The 24998-nt window shown below is 41.6% G+C and overlaps 1 protein-coding gene across 1 annotated transcript in view; it reads left to right on the top strand.

Moving 5' to 3' along the window:
* Window positions 1-24998, top strand: part of plekhg5b (pleckstrin homology domain containing, family G (with RhoGef domain) member 5b) — a 91082-nt gene that overhangs the window by 9727 nt on the left and 56357 nt on the right. Inside the window, exon 2 of the mRNA XM_061686119.1 lies at window positions 24554-24630. Coding sequence (XP_061542103.1) covers window positions 24554-24630 — 77 coding nt within the window. The remainder of the gene's footprint in view (window positions 1-24553; window positions 24631-24998) is intronic.

The following is a 24998-nucleotide window of genomic DNA, read 5'->3' as shown; positions in this document are numbered from 1 at the left end:
TATAAATGTATGCCGCCATCTAGAGGTTATGAAAAAGCGGTACACGTTCATTGCAATATGCCACCGCCACCTAGAGGTTATGAGAGATGTGTACGCTTTCATTCTAATATGCCAGCGCCACCTAGAGGCTATGAAAAAGGCATAGCCTACACTTTCATTCCAATATGACAGGGCTATGTATGACTGCATAATATGTATAGTTGTGCTCATAAGTTTACATACCCTGGCAGAATTTGTGAATTATTTTTTTAATTTTTTAAAATTTATTTATTTATTTATTTTAAATACCACTGATGACTGAACAGCAACCATCATTAATTTCTGTATGGTTATGTTTTGTTTGATGATAATGCTTTTCTGAAAACACTTTGGGAGTTTGTATCTGGGCTCCAGCGACCCCCATCAGAGCACAAAAGCCCTTGTTGTTGTTGACAGCATATCGATCTAAATCATCTCCAACTCGCAGCCCTCTACTTGACAAAGTTTTTCTGTGAGTGCAGCCCATGGGTTTTTTGCAGAGTTGTTGCCCTGTTTTTTTATTTATTTTTAAAAATAAATCATTTATAAGACCATACATAGTTCACCCTCATGTTTGTCGACAAGTTAGCCAAAGCAAATTAGCAACATTAGTCACGTGGTTGAAATGTAATTCCGAAGTGACACCAAGTGGATAGAAGATATATCCTCTCAGCCAGTTCCAGTAATTTTTTTTCTCAAAACCTGCCGTGACGAGAGATGTTGGCAACGAGCACAGCCAATTTCAAGAAACGTTACTAAGGCAGACATGCTGAGGAGTATACCAGGGAGATAGGAGAGGGTCACCAATCTTATGAACTGTTAATAATAAAAATTGAGAAGATTGGATTAGGTTTACTTTTTTTTTTTTTTTTTTTTTTTTTTTTTTAAACTTGAAACCTTTTTTTGTGGAATGCTTGATGCCGCCCAGAATCACCCAAACTTTTATCTCCAGCAGCCCTCGAATAAGTTTAGTTTGAGACCCCTGACCTAAATCCTTAGCAATAAAAGTTGCGATGCATGATGAGATTCGTTTCACCATTTCAGAGTTGCGGGGAAGTTGTGATAAACTTTCTATTGTTTGCTGGTGAGCAGCTACAACTGGCGGATTCTTCACCTGCCCTAGTCTAATGTTACCAGTGTACTTCATTTTTGTTTTACATGCCTTACATGTGGACTAGGTTTTGTCAATGCCCTTTCTATTTTCATATTCATAAAACCTGAAATGCTATCAAACACTAGCTTTTAACTTGGTTATTGAATATCATGCTCAGTGACTGTAGCAAACTAGTTGGCTGCTGCCATTGTCACCTGGTCCTTTCCTTCACGTTTCCGAGTGGAATGCGTGACTTTCACAGCGGTTGTATTTTTGAACACATAATAATTTTTTAACATTTATGAATCATTATCGAATCGTCACGTGTCACATTGCGATGAATTTAACAATCGAAAGGCACACCCTTAATATTCTGGCTGCAATTCAGTACTGGATGTTTTCCATTCCATTGTTAAAAGACATGTAGGGTATCAAAATCATTGATCTGTACCATACAACTCTTTGCCACCATCCCATTGAGGTACCAAGCGACGTGGTTGGTTGCCTAAAGGGAGTGGTGCTTGACAGAACAGTGCGTTCGTTGATTGATGGACAGAGAATGGTCACTTCCAGAATGGGAAAAAATAAAGGACAAAGGTTGTCTTCTTTTTGTAATATAAAAAGAGCTACATGTTACGATGTCCTCCATTTTTGTCCTTTGTTTGCAGTTTTAGTTGAATTTGTTGGGGCCTTACAATGTACTGTATATACTGTACCCCTTCCAAACCTTCAAGTGGACCGGACTGCTTGGTGGAAATGTGAATTTAGATCAGGGATTGGAATGCGTATTATATATATTTTTAATGTGCATGTGTGGATTAAATGTGCTTTGCCTTTCATAGAAGTGTCTCAAAGGTTTTATCTGCTTTAAGAAATGCATGGAGGGCCAGATCAGATGCTCTTTTGGGCCCTATATGACCCACGTTCGGTAGGTTACCTCCCCACCTAGATGATTCTACACGAACACACTCGCCAGACACTGATAGTAGTCATTAGTGCCTTTAAACAGCTAATAATCATTTGATGATATTTATTTTTGCTGCGCTTGGCTCACATGAGCTAATGTAGATATCAGATTACAAGCAGTGCAAGTGTTGCGTGAGGGTTGGGGCTTGTAAAGGCACTGTTGTCAACTCTGCACTGCAGTGTCACTTTTACTGTGTTCATTCGCCGATGAAGTCACCGTCATAAACATGCTCACAGCTGGAGGCCTTTCCCCTCTCCCTTCTCTTGCGTGTCTCTCCCTTCTCTTGCGTGTCTTTTCCCATCATTTTCTTTCCCCTCCCAAACATGGTTCCTAGTGAATGCTGATCTTAACACTCCTGGGCTCCTCTTATATCACTAGTGTTAACTGCAATAATTATTAAATTGATATTTCATGGAATTTAGGGTTATTCAATCTAGACTTTGGAAAAAAAAATGGGAACATCAATATCCATTGTAGTTCATCCCCAAGGGATTTCATGGGCTTGTTCTTCCACATCTAATTCATCAAAGCATAGTGTGCCTTTTTGGACCTTGCTTTGTGTCAGATGTCACCAACGTGGTGCCCACGGGCACCAGGTAGCCCCCAAGAACCAAATGAGTAGCCCGCGGGCCTGTTGTAAGATTTTTATTTTATTTTATTTTTAGTTTATGGACAATGTGGACATACCTTAATCACTTTGTAGCCTTGAAAAGATGCTTGCACCAGATTTAGCAGAAAACTCATTTCTGTCTGTAGTCCTGAACATAAAATATAACCAACAAAAAACAAACATGAAAACCCCCGAAATTGGGGTACACAACAACTAACACAGACTAATAAAATATACAATAAAAATAGAAAAAATTGCTCACCAATGATGTGACAATGTGATTCCCTTGGAATGTAATACACAGTGTTGCGAAAGTTCATTTTCTATGCGAACTAATTCAAAGTTCAGTTCACCGTTCCAAAAATTAACAAATTCAATTCACAGTTCATAATTCAAAATTTTGAACTAAGTACACCATTCCAAAAATTAACTAGTTCATAGATATTTTTTGTTTTTTCTCAATATGTTGCTGACGGGCTATTTCCCTTTAAAATACTGGAATTTCATTTTCCCATTGTTGCCACCCATTCAGTCCACATTAATAACCAGCTGCAGCTTTCACCCGACAATGTCGAAAACATGAGTAAAAACGTGTTTCTTGAATGGTCTTTTTTAAAATGAGGAATTAAAAACAAAACCAGGACCTTTAGTCCTTGCAAACAAAAACACGCAACACAGTATGACAGGAACGATGGTGAAAGGACGTTAACTTTGCATTCCTTGCAGCTCTGGCTGACTATATGAACAAAATATTTTATTTTATCTTTTCATATATCACAAAAATTACAAATTCCATATCGTGCCAGTGTGATCGTACACATTTGTAACTAAAGCATTCTGATACAAATAATAATTTTCAATTTATATCAATATCGTAATAATTTTTTGCAATTATGTACTGTATTACAAAAGAACCACCGAAGAACACATTCACTCCCATTTACGATGTGTCCTTGAACGAACCTCACGTTCTCACGCAGCTGTGACGTGCCTGCCATAAATGGCAGCTGTGGCCGCACTGAATCGGTTGCATTATACAGCTTCGGTAGCCAAATACAACTTTCGTTTGAAAACCGTTCTTTGACGCCAGAATGCGCGCGTTCTCAGTTACGTTCATCAGGCAAAAATGAATTAAGTTCAATTCACTTGCGCACAAAATATAAACTACTTCATGAACTTTCATTCATTGAACTCGTTCAGGTACAACATTGGTTGTACAAGTGTTCATTTCAAAATGTGAACACTTAAATAATTTTAAGAATTTAATTCAAGTGTTGCGTATTGATGTATTTCCTACCTTGTAAAATAATCAGAATCAGAATCAGAATCATCTTTATTTGCCAAGTATGTCCAAAACACACAAGGAATTTGTCTCCGGTAGTTGGAGCCGCTCTAGTACAACAGACAGTCAATTTACAGAACACTTTGGGGACATAAAGACATTGACAAAAAATAATTATGCAAAAAGATGCAGAGTCCTCTAGCACTTAGAGCAGTTCGAACGACTAATATTGCAATAGTCCGGTGCAATGACCATTGTGCAAAGGGCGCTGAGACTTCAAGGAGTGTATGCGGTTTAAAGTGACGAGTAGTGCGATCATCTGGGACAATGTTGGTTGTGCAAATGTTATAGATACTCCTCAATCAGTGTGCAAATGGTGCAGATGCTACTCTGGCATGAGTGGCCAGTATATGCAAATAGTGCAGCATGGCGAGACAACTACAGTGAGTGCACGAGTAATACATAATTGGCCCCACAGAAATGTGACAACGAACTCAAGTCAAAAAAATCATGAACATAACCAGTGGGTCTTCACATAGATTAATATAATTTATTATCCATCTATCCATTCTCTTAACCGCTTATCCTCACTAGGGTCGCGGGCATGCTGGTGCCCAACTTAGCTGACTTCGGGCAAGCGGCGGGGTACACCCTGAACTGGTTGCCAGCCAATCGCAGGGCACATATAAGCAAACAACCATTGGCACTCATATTCACACCTATGGGCAATTTAGAGTCTTCAGTTAATTAACCAACCATGCATGTCTCATTAACTATTATTAGCAAATGATAACATGCTAAACAAGTAGGCTTTACGCGATCAGGATTTTTGGGGCCGATCAGCAAGTTTGACCGATCACCGAATGGAGCAATGTGTCTATTTACATGACTTGTTCATTTATTGTATATACTTGTGGACTGTATACTATCATCAAAATTATTCTCTAGCATTTTAGACAAAAGTTAAAACATCAATGACATCTAGGGGGCATTCAAGGATTGGCCACTGACATAAATTTAGGTCAACTCAACATTACAACATGACTAATGACTAACGAATAATGGGTGCTAACTTACTGTAATTAAATTACTTTATTGCAGTTAAATTACGTTAACAAATACTGATAATGACATGCTTACTCTAACTTTCTCACTGTCCCAGCTATATGGACGGGTGTTGTACAGAGTTTGTGTCCGTTTGGCTTTTCCCCCCGCCCCATGCTGCGTTGCTTGAACGCGGCATCTCCTCCTTGTGTATGTTCTTCAGATGCCCAATCAAATTTGTTGTGTTGAAGCATTTAGATGACATTCCCCACGACATACTTCAGTTGTGCACAGACTGCAAATAATTTACATGTTGTTTGTCTGAGACACCGCAAAATAATCCCACACAGACGACGTGTTTTTTCACTGACAAGATTTGAAAAAAACTTTATTTGCCGTCAGATAGATACAGTACTACGCCACAAGACACGTCCATCCATCCATTTTCTGAGCCGCTTCTCCTCACTAGGGTCGCGGGTGTGCTGGAGCCTATCCCAGCTGTCATCGGGCAGGAGGCGGGGTACACCCTGAACTGGTTGCCAGCCAATCGCAGGGCACATACAAACAAACAACCATTTGCACTCACAGTCATGCCTACGGCCAATTTAGAGTCCACAAGACACGTGACAAGGCTAAAGATAAACTAGCTTTTGGATTCATATGTGACGGCGACGCAGTTAATGTTTTTTGCGGAGCCGATCGATGACGTCATTGATTGGATCGGCGAATTATGACATGAAAGCTGATCAGATGATCAGCATAAAATGCTAATTATCGGCTGATACCAATCAAATCAATTTTGGTTGAAATGTGCTTGTCTTTATTAGCAGTTGAATCTCAAGAGACTATGCTAATGCACATCTAGTGTCAAGTATGTTGAGTATTGGAACATTATTATTATATGAAATGAATTGCCTCATTTATTTGCGTTTTTCATTGTAATTTGGTCTGAGCTTGCTACTAAAGGGTCATTACCAGTGCCATTGGTGTGCTGCCGTGCTATTTATAACCTACATATGGTCATGTACTAGCCTCAGTGTGCACTCCCTCTGTCATGGATTACGTCTTTTTAAAGTTCTTTAAAATACGGCGAGCCTTTGGAGCAACCCACAATTCAATTTAAGTTCATTTAGTTCGTCATCTCAAGGTACTTTCCATATGGATCACTTTTTTTTTAAAGAGCTAAGAGTTCTTTGTTGCAGAAAACTTGCTGGTACTGGTACTAATGATGTACTTCTGTGATTTCTCCTTCTATTACAAGTGTTTGTGATTGCACATTTTCCAGGAATTTGCTTTCTTCCGGCATCTCGTCCGTGGCAATGGTGGCTTTGGATTTCGGAATTATAGCATCATGTCTCGCTTCAGCATGCAAATGAGAGGCAGCAAATATTTTTCATGAGCGTAGTGTTGCACACTTGGTTAAAGTATTCTTTGTTACTAAATAAACGTGAGTTTGTCTTTCTAATGGAAACCTTGTGTGGGTGAGATCAGATATAAATGCTGCATGAGCATCATGCAGGTGCGTTGTTTGTGGAGTCTTTTTATGAAAGCATGACATGATGAAAGCGAGGCAGCCTAATATCTCCTCTCCCCTCCCCACAATAACGCCAGCCCCCCCTTCCACACACACGCACACACACAACACATCTTTTGTTACTGCAGGAGGTGGAAATTGGCCCTTGTATTGGCAGCCCAGTTTTCATGCTGCACATCTGCTGGCTTCATTAAAAGGGAAGCTTCATGCCCAAAGCTGCTTTTGATTATTACCATATGTCTGCAAAGCCGAGAGCCGCACAGCAAGCTCGGCTCCCATCCTACCCTCTAATTTCTCATCCCAAAATTGGACATGTTGGTCGTTGCATGTGACTGTGTCCCTCCCTTTCCTCAGCTCGGCCAGACTCAATCACACAGTTTTCCTTCTCTAGTTTTTAGATGTGCAACAAAAGTGCGTCAGTCAGGAACGCTGGGAAAACTGTTACAGTTCTGTGCAAATGTCTTTGGTAACCATGACACATCCAACCATCCATATTACAGTATATGTCTATCCCAGCTGACTTTGGGGGAAAGGCAGACTATACCCCTGGACTGGCCTTTCGTCAATCGTACTTATGAAGGGACAGACTACTATTCACACTCATACTCACACTGTCACTGAGTTGGTACTGAAGTCAGGTGAGTGAACCACGACACAGAAACATGAAACAATGTTTTTTTTTTTGGTCTAGCAATGGGCTAGTATCATCCCTTGGAACCTCTAAGGTTAAATGCAATTAAATCTGAGACCACAGGTTGACCCCTGTTTTCTTCAGATTTTAAACCAATTTGTCAGATAATAATGAGAAATCTTGTTCTAGCGTCTTTTGCCATGACGTAGTTATATTATCATTTAACATACTTTATTCAGCACAATTATAATTAACAATTGGTAACAGTAACAAAAAAAACAATCATTTTATCTTTGATAACAAGTGAATATTTGGAATAAATGTCACTAAAAAACATCAAAATGCCAAAGAAAAAGTTAATCTCGACTTCCTGAATTTAGGTTTCGAGTGCTGTGATGCAGTGCGACAGTTTAAAATTTTGTGTTAACCTTTAAGGTTCAATTGTATTTATTTTGATTTATTCATTGTCACTCAGTAAAACGCAGACCCTGAAAAAAGGTCCAGGAAATGCTTTTTGGATGGCGATAGCGTTGTATTTTCTGGGAGATGGTTGCTTCTATTAATACCATAGTGACTCAAATCTTAAAGACCCCAAAGAGGCCACAAAAATGTCTTGTACATTTTTTTTTTTTTCCCCGTGTGTCTATTATGTAGGGACACACAACAACGCCGAGTGAGGCGTGAAAGTTTTAAACAACCCCGACCCAGTTGAGTGAGCTCCTTAGCTCGCTAGCGCCGTAGCTCACCAGCTCCTTAGTTTATTAGCCTGTGGGCTAGTGATTGTAATAAACAGTTAACTTTCCCTTAAGTGGACTGTGACATCTCTTTATTTCAGAATTGTACAAGGAGTAACGATTCGATTCTGATTCAGAACTCATTCATTACTGTCAACACTAATAACGAATCGGGATTAATAGGGCGAGTCTGAGCCCTGATTACCACCATTTTTTTGTTCTTTCTTTCTCATGTACCAACCCTCTACAAAATTTTGTGGGAATATCTTTTTCTGTTATCTAATCGAATCTGTATGTATCCTGCTGTTTACCGTTTTACTATGTCAATACGGCTGCTGTGACAAAGGTATTTAACCAATATTTGACCAACACAGTGCTGAATCTACTGTATGTGTGGACCACATGTATATGGTACTACACATTGTTTTAACCTGTTGGCATCGTCAGAGTGGTTCTCTCATCATCATCATCATCATCATCATCTCTTGCCTTTCATTTGCATGTTTGCATTGTTCACCGCACACAGGAAGCTCATTCACAAGATGAATACGTCTAAAGGGCAGAGACACAAATGAATGCAGAATATGTGAGCCCTTTACAGTTCATGAAAAATATAAAGAGAGTCCACTCTGCATGTAGGAGGAGTGTTTAAAAGAGATCTTTGTGAGGTCCGGTCCAAAAGCCATTGCCCCAGACTGCCCCAGCATGTCTCTCACCCCTTCATGAATAGAGCACTTGTCTGATGGCGTGGGCCCTAAAAGCCCCCCTATGGTCGAGACATCCTCCACAAGCAGCTCGGCTTGCACAAGTGTTGTATAGTTGGGGAAACTTTGACACAGACAAGGTCGAGTCACAGGGAGAGTGGCGACGGTGGAAAGAATTGCTCTTGAATCGTTGTGAGAAGTCTGACAAGGTGGTGACTGGATGTCTCAGTAGGAGGAAGCATGGGGGAGTGACTTTTATCATTGCATCATTTGATTCCACTATTTTCTTTGACTTTCGAGACTTAGACTTAAACTCGATTTCTTGGGAGCAGCTTCTTCTGGATTCTGCATTCTTCTGACGGTGCAACAAGACGAAGCGTGACACCAAGTGTTGGCAACTCTACTGCATGAGGTCATGGTGCAGGTGGATATTTGGAATGAATGTATTGGCAGGCATTTAAAGCCGAGTTTGAACTGGCAAGTTTATTATTTTTGAAAGATGAGCTCATTGTGGAGAGGAGTCCACAGGCTGGTCAGCAGCTCCACAAGGGTCTCACAGCTTGGTCAGTTCTCACTTTATAGCATAGCTTAAATATTTGCCTCTTCATTAATATCTATAGAGTGAATTAGTTTAAGTCAGCAGAATGTTCCTGTACTGGAAGAAGCGCGGCGCTTATGAGCTTGAGCCACCTTCATCATCTTGCTCCCAAATGGGAATAGAGCGCTACTTCTGGTCTTCCTCCCTGGACGCCATCCATGATCTGTATGGTAAGATAACCAACTGATCCGAGTGTGTGCTTGCTTGTGCCTTAAAAATGAAATTGCAAGTTTTATTTTAGATTCGCCTCAAGGCGATGTTATACAGTTGGGAATTTGTCCAAAATCTTTTGAAAAATATGCCTAGAAAGTCGCACAAAAGTTCAAACCACTATCATACATGATGTCAGCAAGACCTCAGCTTCTCTTAGTTCAGCAAGCATCAAATCATTACCTATGCTTTGTTTTTATGTTTTGCTTTCTGCAACACTTATTCCAAAGGAAGTAGCAGCTTCAAGTTCTCAACAAAATATGTTAATAGAAGAAGGAGAGGAAAAAGAATATATTGTACACCTGGAGTTTCGTGAACGGAACTTGTATTCAAAGCAATCAAAAGCCAGTGTCATCATATGAGTTTCCACTTATTGAACGTAAAATCACACAATTAGTGTTTTGATGTTTTAATTGTGACAGTGGTTAACTTGCTAAAACCGTACCGTTTTTTTATGATGGTAACAATTTTACCCTGGAACAGATTTTTTTATTTTTAGTTATATTATTTCCATTGGGAACTTTATTTTTCCGAAATCTGAACAAATGTGAGGTCACCAAACCTCCCGTAACAGATTGAAACAAATACATTCTAGATGCTGTAATGTCTGGACTTTGGTAGTTTTGTGGTACACCTTGTTGCCTTTTGACGCAACAATCATCAGTCACTGTCATCAGATCCTGGCCAATGCTCCAACACCCAGCCATTAGGAATCTCCACTGCTGGTCCCAAGCCTGGATAAATGGGAAACTTGTGTCAGTAGGAGCATCTGGCATAAAAAGATGTGAGTCATCATCACTCAATATTTCACATCTACTCTGACTTTTCCTGTTCTGCTTAAATGTTAGTTGAATGTTTTACACGCAACGACACTATTACTTTGTTGTGAGACATTTGCCAAACTTGTGCCATTGTGTGATTCATATTTTTGTTTGTATGATGCCACACTTAGCAACAGACGTGACTTAATTTTGTTACATTGGCCTTTTTTTAATTTACTTTTTTACCAGCACTGTTATTTTGAGGTGAGTATTTCACCTCCATCATCAGAATCAGAATCAGAATCATCTTTATTCGCCAAGTATGTCCAAAAAACACACAAGGAATTTGTCTCCGGTAGTTGGAAAGGCCTTTTCTCCTAACCATTTCTTGCATCTCTTGTGGAAATTGCTCAGCCAAGTGGCATGAAGACAACCCCACATGAATGCAAAGAGGGGAAAAAACACAGATGAAATATTTACTGCCCCAGAAAATGGAGAGCTGCACTGTCTTGTCCACTTTTTTTTTTGCGTGTGATGTGGCACAGGGGCACCCGCTTTCCGCTGCCCTTCCTCATTGATGCTATTAGTAAAAGGGATGTGATAACACGGGGCTGTGAAGCAATGTTCCTCAACCTCCCTGCCAGCCAGCCTGGAATTATTGGAACTTTCCGGCCATCTTAAGGATGATGGCTGCTTGATGCAAAGGTGTTTGGCAGACGAATGTGACAGAGATGCTTTGATCAGTATGTTTTATCTGTAACTGTGAACCTCTCACCCCCAACATTTTACATCTTCACATTCAACATTCCCTTCCTTGAGCTGTCACATTATTGTGGTGGAGGGGTTTGTGTGTCCCAGTGATCCTAGGAGCTAAGTTGTCTGGGGAGTTATGCCACTGGCAGGGTCACCCATGGCAAACAGGTGAAGGACCAGACAAAGCACAGCTCCTAAAACCCCTATGATGACAAACAATTCAGGAAGACGTTTTCCCTTGCCCGGACGCGGGTCACCGGAGCCCCCCTCTGGAGCTAGGCCTGAAGGTGGAGCTCGAAGGCGAGCGCCTGGTGGCCGGGCCTGCACCCATGGGACCTGGCCGGGCACAGCCCGAAAGGGTAACGTGGGTCCCCCTTCCCATGGTCTCACCACCTGTTGGAGGGGCCATAGGGGTCGGATGCAGTGTGAGCTGGGCGGTGGCCACAGGCAGGGACATTGGCGATCCGATCCCCGGCTACAGAAGCTGGCTCTAGGTACATGGAATGTCACCTCTCTGGTAGGGAAGGAGCCCGAGCTGGTGTGTGAGGTTGAGAAGTTCCGAGTAGATATAGTCGGCCTCGCCTCCACACACAGCTTGGGCTCTGGTACCAGTCCTTTCGAGAGGGGTTGGACTCTCTTCCACTCTGGAGCAGGTGTGGGAATACTTATTGCCCCCCTGACTCGGCACCTGTACGTTGGGGTAGGGTAGGATCCCGACTGTTTGTGCCTACGCACCAAACAGCAGTTCAGAATACACACCCTTTTTGGAGTCTTGGAAGGGGTGCTGGAGAGCGCGCCCGCTGGGGACTCCATCGGTCTGCTGGTGGACTTCAGTGCTCACACGGGCAATGACAGTGAGACCTGGAAGGGTGTGATTGGGAGGGCCCCCCCCCCCCAATCCCTATTAGAACCAGAGCGGTGTTCTGTAATTGGACTTCTGTGCTCATCACGGATTGTCCATAACGAACACCATGTTCAAGCGTGAGGGTGTCCACACGTGCACTTGACACCAGGACACCCTAGGTCGCAGTTCGATGATCGACTTTGTGGTCGCGTCATCGGACTTGCGGCTGCATGTCTTGGACACTCGGGCGAAGAGAGGGGCGGAGCTGTCAACTGATCACCACGTGGTGGTGAGTTGGCGCCGATGGTGGGGAAGACACCGGTCCGGCCTGGCAGGCCCAAACGTATTGTGAGGGTCTGCTGGGTATGTCTGGCAGAATCCCCTGTCAGAAAGAGTTTCAACTCCCACCTCTGGCAGAACTTCACCCACGTCTCGGGGTGGCGGGGGACATTGAATCCGAGTGGACCATGTTCCGTGCCTCTATTGCCAAGGCGCCCAACTGGAGCTGTGGCCGTAAGGTAGTCTGTACCTGTCGTGGCGGAAATCCCTGAACCCGTTGGTGAACACCAATGGTGAGGGATGCCGTCAAGCTGAAGAAGTAGTCCTATCGGACCTTTTTGGCCTGTGGGACTCCTGAGGCAGCTGATGGGTACCGGCTGGCCAAGCGGAATGTAGCTTTGGTGGTTGCTGAGGCAAAAACTCGGGCATGGGAGGAGTTCAGTGAGGCCATGGAAAAAGACTTCCGGACGGCTTCGAGGAAATTCTGGTCCACCATCCGGCGTCTCAGGAGGGGAAAGCAGTGCACCACCAACATCGTGTATAGTGGAGATGGGGCGCTGCTGACCTCGACTCGGGACATTGTGAGTCGGTGGGGAGAATACTTCGAAGACCTACACAACTTCACCGACATGCCTTCCCATGAGGAAGCAGAGTCTGAGTTCTCTGAGGCGGGCTCTCCTATCTCTGGGGTTGAGGTCACTGAGGTGGTTAAAAAGCTCCTTTGTGGCAAGGCCCCGGAGGTGGATGAGATTCGCCCGGAGTTGCTAATTGCTCCGGATGTTGTGGGGCTGTCCTGGTTGACACTCCTCTGCAACATTGCGCGGACATTTGGGACAGTGCCACTGGGTTGGCAGACTGGGGTGGTGGTCCCCCTTTTTAAGAAGGGGGACCGTAGGGTGTGTTCTTGAATTTGGCTGTAAACAGTTGTTTACAGCCAAAGTCAAGACGTGAGGAGACAAAAGCTGACAAGATCATTTTTAGTTTCAAATTAAATAACATGGACTTAAGTTCAAAAATATTTTTGAGGTGGAAAAAGAAGGAATGGGTTAGTTTTAATTTGAGTATACACGTGTTTTTCAAATGACTATTTCCATAGTTTGTGTACAAGGAAATGGTAAGAGTGATGTTTTTAAAATCTTCTACTTTGAGATCTTATTTAAAATGTTGGCATTTTCATGCTCCATAATGTTGTCATAATGGTACAGTGCTTTTCATTGACATCAAACATAAAAAACACAAAACAAGCTCCTATGTAAACAATAACAGGTGATGAGCTTTGACATACTGTAGATATACTGTGCGGTGAAAAAGTTTTTGCTCCCTTCTCAAATCCTTGTTTTTTTTTTTTTGCATAGTTTCATCAAACAAAAGTAAATATCAGACAAAGATATCCCAAGTGAACATGAAATTGGTTATTTTGTTTATTAGAAAAAACTATGCAAAGCTACCTTGCCCTGTGTGGAAAAATTGCCCCCTAAACCTAATAACTGATTGGGCCACTCTAATCAGCAACAGCTGAAATCAAGTGTTTTCGATAACTGGCCCACGACCCTAGTGAAGACAAGCGGAATGGAAAATGAATGAATGACTGAATGTGAAATCAGGCTTCAAAATGGTCAAGAATTGAGACGTTCTTTCAGCTTAAAGGTGCTGTTGGCATGTTGCTGAATGTTCTGTAAACACCGCCCCTTGCAACTTTCAGCTGTCAATTAAATACGTGCCTTCTCTCCTGGCTCCTAAAGGGCCTATCTTACTGACGGACTTGTCGCTGAGACTGCCGACAGTGATCAGTTGCGGTGACTCTGGGAGGCCGGAGACCAAAATATTGCTTGCGGTCTCACCAGGAAGATGTCTGGGAGACATCTAGACAATGAAAAAATTGTCGGTACCCCCCGATCTACACTTTAAGATGTGCATGCTGCCAGAACTAAGATAAGCGCATGCAAAATCCTCTTTGACCCTTCCTGGTCACCCCCTCTTCCAGCTCCTTCCCTCGGGTAGGCGCTGTTGAACAATGCAAACTAAAACTAGCAGACAATCCAACAGCTTCTTCCCTCTTGCCAACCATTGTAATATACTGCCAATTTTATCTTGAGATTGTTGTCACATCTCTGTCGAGCCAATTATACATTATTCATGCACTCACTGTAGTCGTCTCGCCACTCTGGACTACTTGCATATCTGTTGTTGACCAATACTGGCGACTCATGTACTTTAAGTATCTGCACCCTTTACACAATTGACACTGTTCCAGATTATCGCACTACTACTCACTTTAAACTGCATACATTTCTTGAAGTCTCTGCGCCATTTGGACAATGGTCACTGTACCAGACTATTGTTCTATTACTCATTTCAAACTGACTCGGCGTCATTTGTACAATTGTCAAAAAAAAAAAAAAAAAAAAAAAAAAAAAGAGATCGGCATTACCCCATTACTGATAACATTTGATTTAGTGTCAATTGACTGTCTGTTGTTGTACTAGAGCGGCTCCAAATACCGGAGACAAATTCCTTTCGTTTTTGACATACTTATATAAAGATGATTCTGATAGGCTTATACAGTCCTGCTCACCATTATTGACACTCATGAAGTTAAAGTACTAAATGTGGATTTGCTTCTGAAGAAAATTAATCAAATTAAACATTTTAATTTTTTTTTTTAGAGAAGCTGTGTTTGATACAAAAGAGCAAATGATAAACATTTTATGGACAGATGAAACAAAAATAAAGCTTTATGGTCATGCACACAAACAGTATGTTTACAGCCGGCGCAATAAAGTCTTTAATCACTGCAATTGATTGCTGTTGAATTCAAATATCCATGTTAACATGGAGGACTGGGAGTGAATAAGTTAAGGAAAAGAACAACTTGCCAACAGTCAAGCATGGTGGAGGGTCCATAATGCTGTGGGGCTGCTTTTCTGCAACTGGTACTGGAGGCCTTGACTGTATCACAGGCATCATGAAATAAGAAGATTATCAAGATATTTTAGAGCGAAATGTCTTACCCAGTGTAAGAAAACTTGGTTTGAGGCGAAGATCATGGGTCCTTCAGCAAGACAGAGTAGCAATAAAGGATGTCCGCTCCAGAGATCGGTAGAGTAGCCAAATATTGTACTCAAGTAAGAATACTGTTACTTGACAATAATGTGACTCAAGTAAAAAGTAGTCGTCCAAAAAAATTACTTGAGTAAGAGTAAAAAGTACACAGTGAAATAATTACTCAAGTAGTGAGTAAATAGTGAGTAACTTCTAATTTTTTAACCACAGCATGAACATCAATATGTTTTTTCTGGTCACGTCAACTCCTGTGATTTGTCCAAAGCCAGTCCCGAGCGCACAGGCAGAATCCCAAGCTGATGCGCCAGCATATTAATCCGCCGTGGAATAATATTCACAATTACATCTGTGTGTGGATGGCGGATGATTGGCATGGATCTAGCTGCCAGCGCTGAAGGAGTACGAAACAGTTTATGACGACAGCGACCCTCACCCCCCAGAAAAACTCATCAGATCTGTACGCAGTGGTGGAGCTAGACTTTCAACCTTGGGGTGGCCAGGGGGTGGCCAAGGATATTTCAGGGGGTCCACTGACTATGACAATGAATTTGTTTCTCGATCAATGAATTGCAATCCGAGTCTCTAAATGTTGGTATGTTCATACTAAGCACACAGAAGATGAGGTTTGTGCGCATTAAATAATGTTTATTAACAATGTTTACAACACAATGTACACAGAAACATAACTGCAAAAATTTTTCAATAATCACAGCGTAACCACTCACACAGTTATCCACTCTCACAAACACACTCACACACACACACAATTACCCACTCACAGATACACACACACACACACCACACAAGCTATTCACTCACACGCTCTGTCCACCTTACTGTTGCCTGACTTGCTTCTCTTTCAAAATAAGTTATATATCTTGTCGCCCTGTCTTTTCATTTCTCAACACACCCTATGGAAAGAAAAAAAAAAAAGACCAGTTTTGTTACTCGTAGTATCACTTACAATTTCACAATGTTATCAAATCCCAACATCATGCCTAAAAAATGTCAGGAGATATAAACCACTGTTCATGTAAGTTATTAAACTTACATGTACAGTTCAAACATTCAGCTACTCAGTGGTTCCCAACTGGTTTTGCATCAGGACCCAAAATTTAACTTAGTCATTAAGTCGCAACCCAAATTTTGACATTCTTTAGCAACTCAAATTTATTTCACAGAAAAAAAGCCCAGTAATACAAAAGCCTTTATGCACTGTTTAAAACATGAAAACAGTTGATAAATGAAACATGAACAAACATGACAAACATGAAATATGAAATAAAAAGGCACACTTTTTACAAAGTAAATAAAAAGGATGTATTATTTTTTGTTGACGAAAAAGGCAGACCTTGAATAAAATAATAAAATAAAACCTACAAAATACATACAAAAATAAAAGGGCAGAATTGACATGAATTACAGGAAGGCTATACCTATTTTAAACAAGCTACACAGGTGATACTGGTGAAATTTCAGAATCTGAAATATAAAGGCAGAATTCACTTGAATTACAGTATGTGTGCTTTTTAAACAAGCTACACTTGTGATGCTCATTAACAGCACTTTTGTGATGCCCTCAACTCAAGTTTTCGTTGAAAGCACTCCACAAGTTTGTCTTAAGTGTTTTTAGCTAGCTTGTTTTGTAAGACATTATGCATGAAATAAGATGCTGCAGAGAAGAGGAAAAAAATGCAATAGCAACACTTGTGACTCTGTAGCAATGTCAGTTTTTAAGCTTTTAAACAAACATATCAGTATACCAACAGTTTAGAGACATAACAAAGGGCAAAACGTGAAGGATAATCCCCCAGCCTTCTTCACCTCATATTTCATTTAAGCCAACAGAGCCTGAAACATCTAGATGGCCAATTGTCTGCTAGTTTCATTCCTCTAAAATCATTGGAGAAACACGTCAATATAAGCAGCAACCCGAATTAAATGTACACGTTAATGTGGAGTGGCTGTTGGAAGCTGGTTAAAGCGTCGTTAAGCTTTTTTGATATAGGAAGACACTGTAACATTCTATAAAATCCAAAATAATGGGGCGATCTTTCTGATCTTTTCAGAGGTTGAAGTCAGCATAGGTAGAGACATCTATATACGTTTTGGTAACGATTGCTAGCAGTTTAGTGATATTAATATTAGGGATGTAACAATATCTATATCTCACGCTTTGTTTTTATCACAGTGTTAATCTCACGGTTCAATAATTATTGCTATATTTCGTGAGAAAGCTCATGGTATTGCAGTAAGACTCCTGATATTGCAGGAAGCTTCACTGTACAGGTGGAGGCAAGAGGCAAACGCAGGAGAACCGAAAAACCTCTTTTTTTCTTGCTGGCCGAGTCCTTGGCAGGTTTTAATAGTTTCTGTATGTTTTCCCATAGGTTTTTGTGAAAAAGACATCTTCAAATTATATATTACCGTGCACTTCTATCCCTGTCCAGCCAATGTTTACATTCGTATAGAATACCTCCAAAACGCTGTTATTGCTGCAGCAATATTCATACTATACTCACAATGACAAAAGTGTCCATTGAGAAATTGTCTGTTCATTAATTTAATAGTATTTATTGTCATATTTAAAAAAAAAAAATTATATTAGAAATTGGATACTGCCTACTAACAGTGATTTTTTTGTTTGAGTCCAAAAATGCAAGTAATCAGAAATGTAGGAACACGTAGGAATTCTTAGTTTCTTAGTGATATATATCTTAAGATGATTTATTTTTCTGAGCAGCCTCAGTCTGTAATATGTTTTCATTTGAAATTTGGACATTTCATTTGAAGAGAGGGACTTGTCTTAGATTATTTTTTGCATTGATGTTGGTTGTTATTGGTACGAGTGGGACCTATTTAATTTTTTGGGACTAATCGGATGGATTGGCGGACGACTGCATGGTAGCGGGAGTCGGAATCGTTATTCTCTCTCTGTGTGATGTTCATTCACCAAGGACCTTCGACTTGAGATAACAATAGATAGATAACACCACTAAAAAGTGATACTGTTACAATATGCTTTGCCGGATTGTCTCTTCGACGAGGCAGCGGCGGCACGAGGAGAGCCGACTCACAGGGCTTCCTGGTGGTGGACGCGGGATGCTGGCAGCTGAACCCGGCCCGTGGTGCTCTTTTCTAGGACAGAGGCTGGGGCGAACAACAAGGCGCCTCTTGCCCAATCGAATGTAAAACGACGCTCTGACAGGCGTAGTACAACGTAGCAAGTTGCAATGCTTCTGCATCCCTTCCAATGAGAGCCTTTCGGTAATGTGGGCCAGTCGGCCAATCAGTGCATTTCTTGTGACGCACCCACATGGTCACCTGGGTCAGTCAACCAATCAGTGCATTTCTTGTGACACACCCACCTGGTCACCTGGGTCATCCAACCAATCAGTGCATTTCTTGTGACGTACCCATGGGGTCACATGGGTTACGCGTCCAATCGGGTGCGCTTACACTCAAATGAAAACGTGAAGTGTTCTCGCAGCCTGGCTAAGCACCGTGACTTCGTATAGCCAGACCAAACTAAATTTTAAACACAAAGGAAAACAATTTTATACCGAGACAAAACCACGATGATATCGAGGCACACTTAAATTTGTGATATCACGAGATAGTGAATATTGTCACATCTCTGATTAATATACTTTATGAGCCTTTTCTCTATAGTGTGTATTGAGGAATATCCAAAAGGTCTCTGCTGAAATTGATATTGGCACCCTCAGGACAATTTTCCCTCGTTTGTCTCAGTTAAAATTCTCTGGGCTGTGCATCACGCTGCTGTGGCCGCCAAAGTGTGCATCTTTTGCGGTCCGATGGACAGTTGTCCCCCTGTATGATCTTTTTCTTTTTTTTTTGACTCTCTCCACCTCCTTTCCTCACAACATTTTGGTTGGAAACTGTTAGGCTGACTGTCCTATTGCCGTTGTGGCGGAGTAGCTGGCGGCGGCCTGGCACAGGTTCTGCGGGACGGCAAACAACGGTGCTGCTGGCCTGCTGCCTTTCCGTGCTTGGGAGCACACCACGGCAGATAAACTGTTGCCCTAATAACACAAAAAAACATTACACTTCAGGGAAGATGTTTTTTGTTAGTTAGTTGTAAGCATAGTTTAGCTAACCGAATTCTGTAGTGATAGAACTGGGCCAACTTGTTAGGATTAAGGAAGAGGCAATAATGCTGAATGGCCACTGCATGGAATAAGGGCGCTTGGTAATTATACAGTGAGGAGGACTGACTCATGCCGCAAAGTATATGCCACCAGCCCTCTTTCATCACGGGGCTAGTTTTTAGTCCCGCCCAAAAAGATCCGGCCAGTGAAAAAGGGTTGTACACTAGATCTCAACAATTCAGTACTAAGGGGCGGATCTCACTTTTGGAGATATCGCTGAGACTGCTGAGGCTCATCAGTGGCAGTGACTCTGGGACCCAAGAGACCAAAATATTGCTTGTGCTTTTACCAGGAAGATGTCTGGGAGATGTCTCCAGACAACTTGACAGCCTATTCACCTAGAAGTCGCTCATATAGACCTATGTACGGTATATGTATTATTTAAATAAATGCAGTATATTCCGTATATTATGTGTGTGTTTGTGTGTGCGTGCTCTGCGCTCAGCCGGGACAGTCCTTTAATGAGGAAAACGCTTTAACATCCATAAAATCAAAAATATTGGGCCGCATACATGTTAGTGATGATTTTGTGACACTGTCTACATAAGGTGATGATTGCTCGCAGTTTTGTGACACTGTCTACATAAGAGGAAAACTCTTAACGTCAATAATATCCAAAATATTGGGATGATCCTTCTCCTATTTTCAGAGGTTGAAGTGGCCATAAGTCAAGATGTCCACATACATTTTGGTGACGATTGAGTGCAATTTTGTGATGTTAAGGTTTTTCTCTATAGTGAGCTTATAGAGGAGTCGCCAAAACGTCTCCAGATTTCATCGCAACTCCCTATCGACCTGGCTAGTCTCCTAGAGATTCTAGGAGACATCTCTGCAACCTGTGGAGACTCGAGTCGCCATCAGGACACCAACAAGGCTCTAGGCTAGTGAGATGGAAATCTCAGGGCCCCAGACAATTGCCTGTGTTTGCCTAATGATAAATCTGCCGCTGATTGTATGTCACACGCCAAACAGAACATGCAAATGCATGTTTAATTTGCAATCCTAATGTGAATATTAAGAGGGAAGGTCTTTCATGCACACCTGGCCTGGTGTTTAATATTCTCATGCTAACAATGATCTCTCTCAGCTTGAGTCTTTTTTTGTTTTGTTAAGTGTTGCATTTACCCGTTTCTTTTCGATTTTGACATTTTCTTCAACTTCACCACCCTCACTGATCACATGAATAGGAGACAAAAACATTTGAAACCTTTGTTGCTAATTTTCAACTCATTTAAGGCAAGTTTCCTTCTCAGCTCAAATGATATCAACCACATTTAGACCTTAAACATTCATCCATCCATCCATTTTCTTTACCGATTATCCTCATTAGGGTCGCGGACTGCTGGAGCCTATCCCAGCTATCTTCGGGCGGGAGGTGGGGTACTCCCTGAACCGGTCACCAGCCAATCGCAGGGCACATAGAAACAAACAACCATTCGCAGTCACATTCACACCTACGGGCAATTTAAGAGTCTTCAATCAACCTAACCGGAAACCGGAGTGCTCGGAGAAAACCGTGCCGGCTAGACCTTAAACAATGCTGTAAAAAATAAATTAAAACTCCCTTGTGCACACTGAAGTGCTCGAGAGAACTGTTTCCTTCACGGCTTGCTAAATGTTGTGAAGTTCATTTAACAGGCATTAGCTCAGCCAAGTTGTTACTTCGTCATTCATGGAGGAAAACTCAAGTTGTATGAATTAACAGACAGTGCCATTTTGTGTTCCATTAAGGAAATTAGGACTCCAAGGATTGAAAGAAAACAAAAACATAATTCCAGACCTATACTATATTTGAATGTGATCTAACCCTCTACAAAGCGTTTACATAACAGTGCCAACTGTCTTAATCCTGCTTTTCCCACTGTACGGTTGAGCTCGGCTCAGCTCTACTCTCCTTTGTTTGGGGTAGTTGTTGTGAAGAACAGGTTGTTTTTCATTGAACGCATCAGTCAGTACAGGACACACTAACAACAACTGTATTTTAATGCATGGAATTATGGCATTTGGCTGTTGTCCATGGTAAGGAGATCCAGTACCTTTGATGTGAGAGGAGACTTGAGGTCTGTAAGAATACATGTTCCCGCACCAAAAAAGAAGGGATGGAGTGTTATTACTGCAGTGTCAAGAGCTAAAGCACAGCAACAGTGTAAGTTAACATTGTCTGTTTTTGTCATCTCTCGCCCTTCTCAAATTTACAATGCACATAGGGTTGACAAATTTGCTTGACCAACGAGCGACAAGTGGTGGTATACAGTACATCACCCATATGGTATCAGTTTGAAATGCTTGAAACCCCAGCTACAAATACTACCTGGTAGTAGTAGCTATTTTTTTGCCAAAGGAAAAGCATCAATAGTGAATAGAGCTTAGAGACTGGTATGGACAAAGGTGGAAAAGGACCATTAGTTCTTCCTTTGTCTTGAGCCCCTCATATCCCTTGTTCAGTATTCCTCTGCAGATGGTGTTTGTCTCGTTCCATCCCAGTGTGCTGTAAGACGTCACCAAGTACTGTGTGGCATTCTTAACATTTCCTGGGAACATGTGGGGAAAAGTTGATGGCCAAACATCCTCCTGTGACGGCTTCTGTCAGCTAAATATACACGCCTCGACGTTTTCACATTACCTTAGCCTAAGGTAGCCTGCACTGGAATGAACTTCCTGAGAAAACTTGGACGAAAGCCAGCACAACAACTTACCTTTCGCAACCTTTTTTCTTATCCGTGGACTCTTGACTGTTTACCTTTTAATGGTCTGATTGAATTTGCCGAAGATGGCTTGGTAACAATTGGCTTTAATTTGTTGAGGGTTTTTTTTTTTCCCCAAATATTTTTACATTTCCCTTGAATCCAGAAGAAGAAAATATGGATGCTGGGACTTGGTCACCTTTAGCCATTGATGCCATTTACGGTAATCATTCACTCTTTCATTTCACAGATGACGAATATTAAACTAACCCTTGGTTTAGATTAACATAGGCAAAATCAGACCAACGTTTACACATTATTGAGCGTTAAGTGGTTTTGCATAGAAAAATTGCTAATATGACCATATTAACTAACTTGGTTGTGGATGTCAACAATAGTCAAGACATACTTTTTGTTAGCCACAATAAACAAGCAAGTATTCACATAATTGAAATTGTAAAAGTATTCACATTTTGTAAAATAATCATAGTTGAGTTTATTATTGTATTGTCTTTTTGCATGACATCAAGATAAATGGAAGTTGAGCCAAATAGTCAATGTATTTCTCCTGCAATCCACCTGTTGTTTCGTACACACGAGTAAAAAGAATAGTTTCCACTGGCAAATACCTCACTTTGCAGCTAGTGGCATAGATTTGATTCTCCACTGTCTCTCTAGTATGCGATCTCATTGTGCACTGTCACGTGTGCCCGTGTATAGCTTGTGTTAGGTTTTGGCTTCATCAGCACTGCTGAGTTGAGGAATTCCAATGAGTGAGTGAGTGAGAGAGAGAGAGAGAGAGTCAATGAGAAGAAGGGGGCGCGGCCATTTTATGTATGGCAGAAATTTTAAGATGTTAACGAGATTTGTTCCATTTAGCAGTCTCTGTTAGGTATCACCATAACACATACAAATTCATCCATGTCTTCAAGGTGCTGTATTTACAAGTTTAAACATACTGTACTGAGATTATGTAATGCATAATAATGCATAAATGTGAATCATATCCTCACTCCATAGAGGAGAGCTTTTAGAATTAGAAATGGGCTTGACAATCGATTAATTCATGTTCAAAATTCGGTTTAATTTGTAAAATAGAAAGTGTCCTGAGGCAGCTCGGGTAAAATGTGTGTGCTGCAGTGCAACAACCATTAGTGGTACAGTCGATTCAGTCTATTGTCTGAAGAAGAAGACTATGACATCAGCTATGATGAGAAGTTGCGTAGACCTCCACTATGGCACGACTCCTCTAGGCAGTAATATTCTATTGAATATTACACTGGCAAAAACGAGTTTAGACGTGGATTTTTTTTTGTAATCTGGGGTGGAGACTTTTGTCACGTCTTTTCCAGGAAGATGAGGAAACCTGCTGTCTTAAAGCAGTGCGAGACCACATTTTGTTTGAGGAAGCGTGGGTTTTCTCCAGGTACTCCGGTTTCCTCCCACATCCCAAAAACATGCATCGTAGGTTGATTGAAGACTCTAAATTGCCCGTAGGTGTGAATGTGAGTACGAATGTATTTTTTTTTTTTTTTTTATGTGCCCTGCGATTGGCTGGTGACCAGTTCAGGATGTACCCAGCCTCTCACCCGAAGATAACTAGGATAGGCTCCAGCACGCCCGCGACCCTAGTGAGGATAAGCGGTACAGAAAATGGATGGATGAATGGAAGTCCACTGCAGTGTTGTCCCTCGTCCTCCCAACAGGGACACTGCCAGCCATGAGGTCTGCAGCAATTAGTGTTTTTACTCCCTCATTCCCACAAGAACCTTTGACCTGTCGGTGTAGCTGTGGCCAAGTGGATGACTCAGACTTTTCGTGTGGAATAAGGCCTCGGGTCTTCTATTTTTTTTTGCGCTTGGCCTAAAAGTGTCTTCATGTTTCTGCAGCGACCTCTTGAAAAGTGCCTTACCTTAGACTTAAATAAATAAATAAAAATAATAATTACTAATACGTTAAATAAACGTTATACTGTACTGTAGTCGGCTTCTTTTGAAAGGGGACAAGTGACACTGAACTATTCTGACCACCCTTGTGCAAAGTGGACCTTATTAGCCAAGTGGATAAAAGTTATCTTTACCTCATGTATGGACCCGCACAAGATGTGGACATAAGGCCTTTAATCACTCGCTCAATACTGAATAGTGGAGTAGCTTTTGGAGGTTTATTTAACAACAGTGATTTGCTATTGTGGACCATGGAGTGAGTGCACTTTGCGAAAGAAAATGGGCCAGAGGTTTCCTCTCTGCTCCATTTTTTTCCTGCCCTGCCACTCATTATTCATGTCTCTCTGATCTCCTCCCATTAGTGCGCCCTAACCCCCCCCCCAGCTTGTGTTTACTCTGTCTCACTTTGCTCTCTATTGCCGCTCGGTCACTCTCGCTGCCCCGTCCCCCTCCCTCCCCCACCCCAACTCTGTCCTTACATAAACAGAGTTGGTGAGTCCAGACCGTGTTTTTAACAGCTTCATTAAGAAATGAGTGTTAATGAACACATACATGTAATTAGATCGATATTAGGTTATTTCTTAGTGTCAAAGATGTGTGAATTTGCTGGTTTTATTTTGTTTCAGATGACAAGCCTGTCCAGGAGGATGACTGGGTGGTGTGCCAGCACCCTGAGTGCCCTGACCGACGCAGAGCTTCAAAGGTAAGACCTCTTGAAGTGAAATGACCTTTATACACAATGTAAAATTAGTCTCAAAAGGAAGAATGGAACTTTTTAGAGGGCATGTACACAAAACAAATATACCTTTGCCTGACTTCAGTGCCGGCAGCGTGGGTTCAGTTCCCACTTAGTGACCTGTGAATGTGAAAGTGAATGTTTCACTGTCTCTATACTGTATGTGCGTTACCACTGACTGGGGACCATTCCCTGGGTGTAGCTGCTTCTTGCCCAAAGTCAGCTGGGATTGACTCCAGCTCCCTGTGACCCTCAGCAGGATAAGTAGTATAGAAAATGGATAGATTGAAAATTACAAACCCCAATATCTAATGAAGTTGGGACGTTGTGTAAAA

Source organism: Phycodurus eques, chromosome 1 (assembly GCF_024500275.1).
Source record: "Phycodurus eques isolate BA_2022a chromosome 1, UOR_Pequ_1.1, whole genome shotgun sequence".
In the NCBI taxonomy this organism is placed as follows: Eukaryota; Metazoa; Chordata; class Actinopteri; order Syngnathiformes; family Syngnathidae; genus Phycodurus; species Phycodurus eques.
Note: the sequence above shows the minus strand (reverse complement) of the source record. Positions and strands in the feature narration are given on the sequence as shown.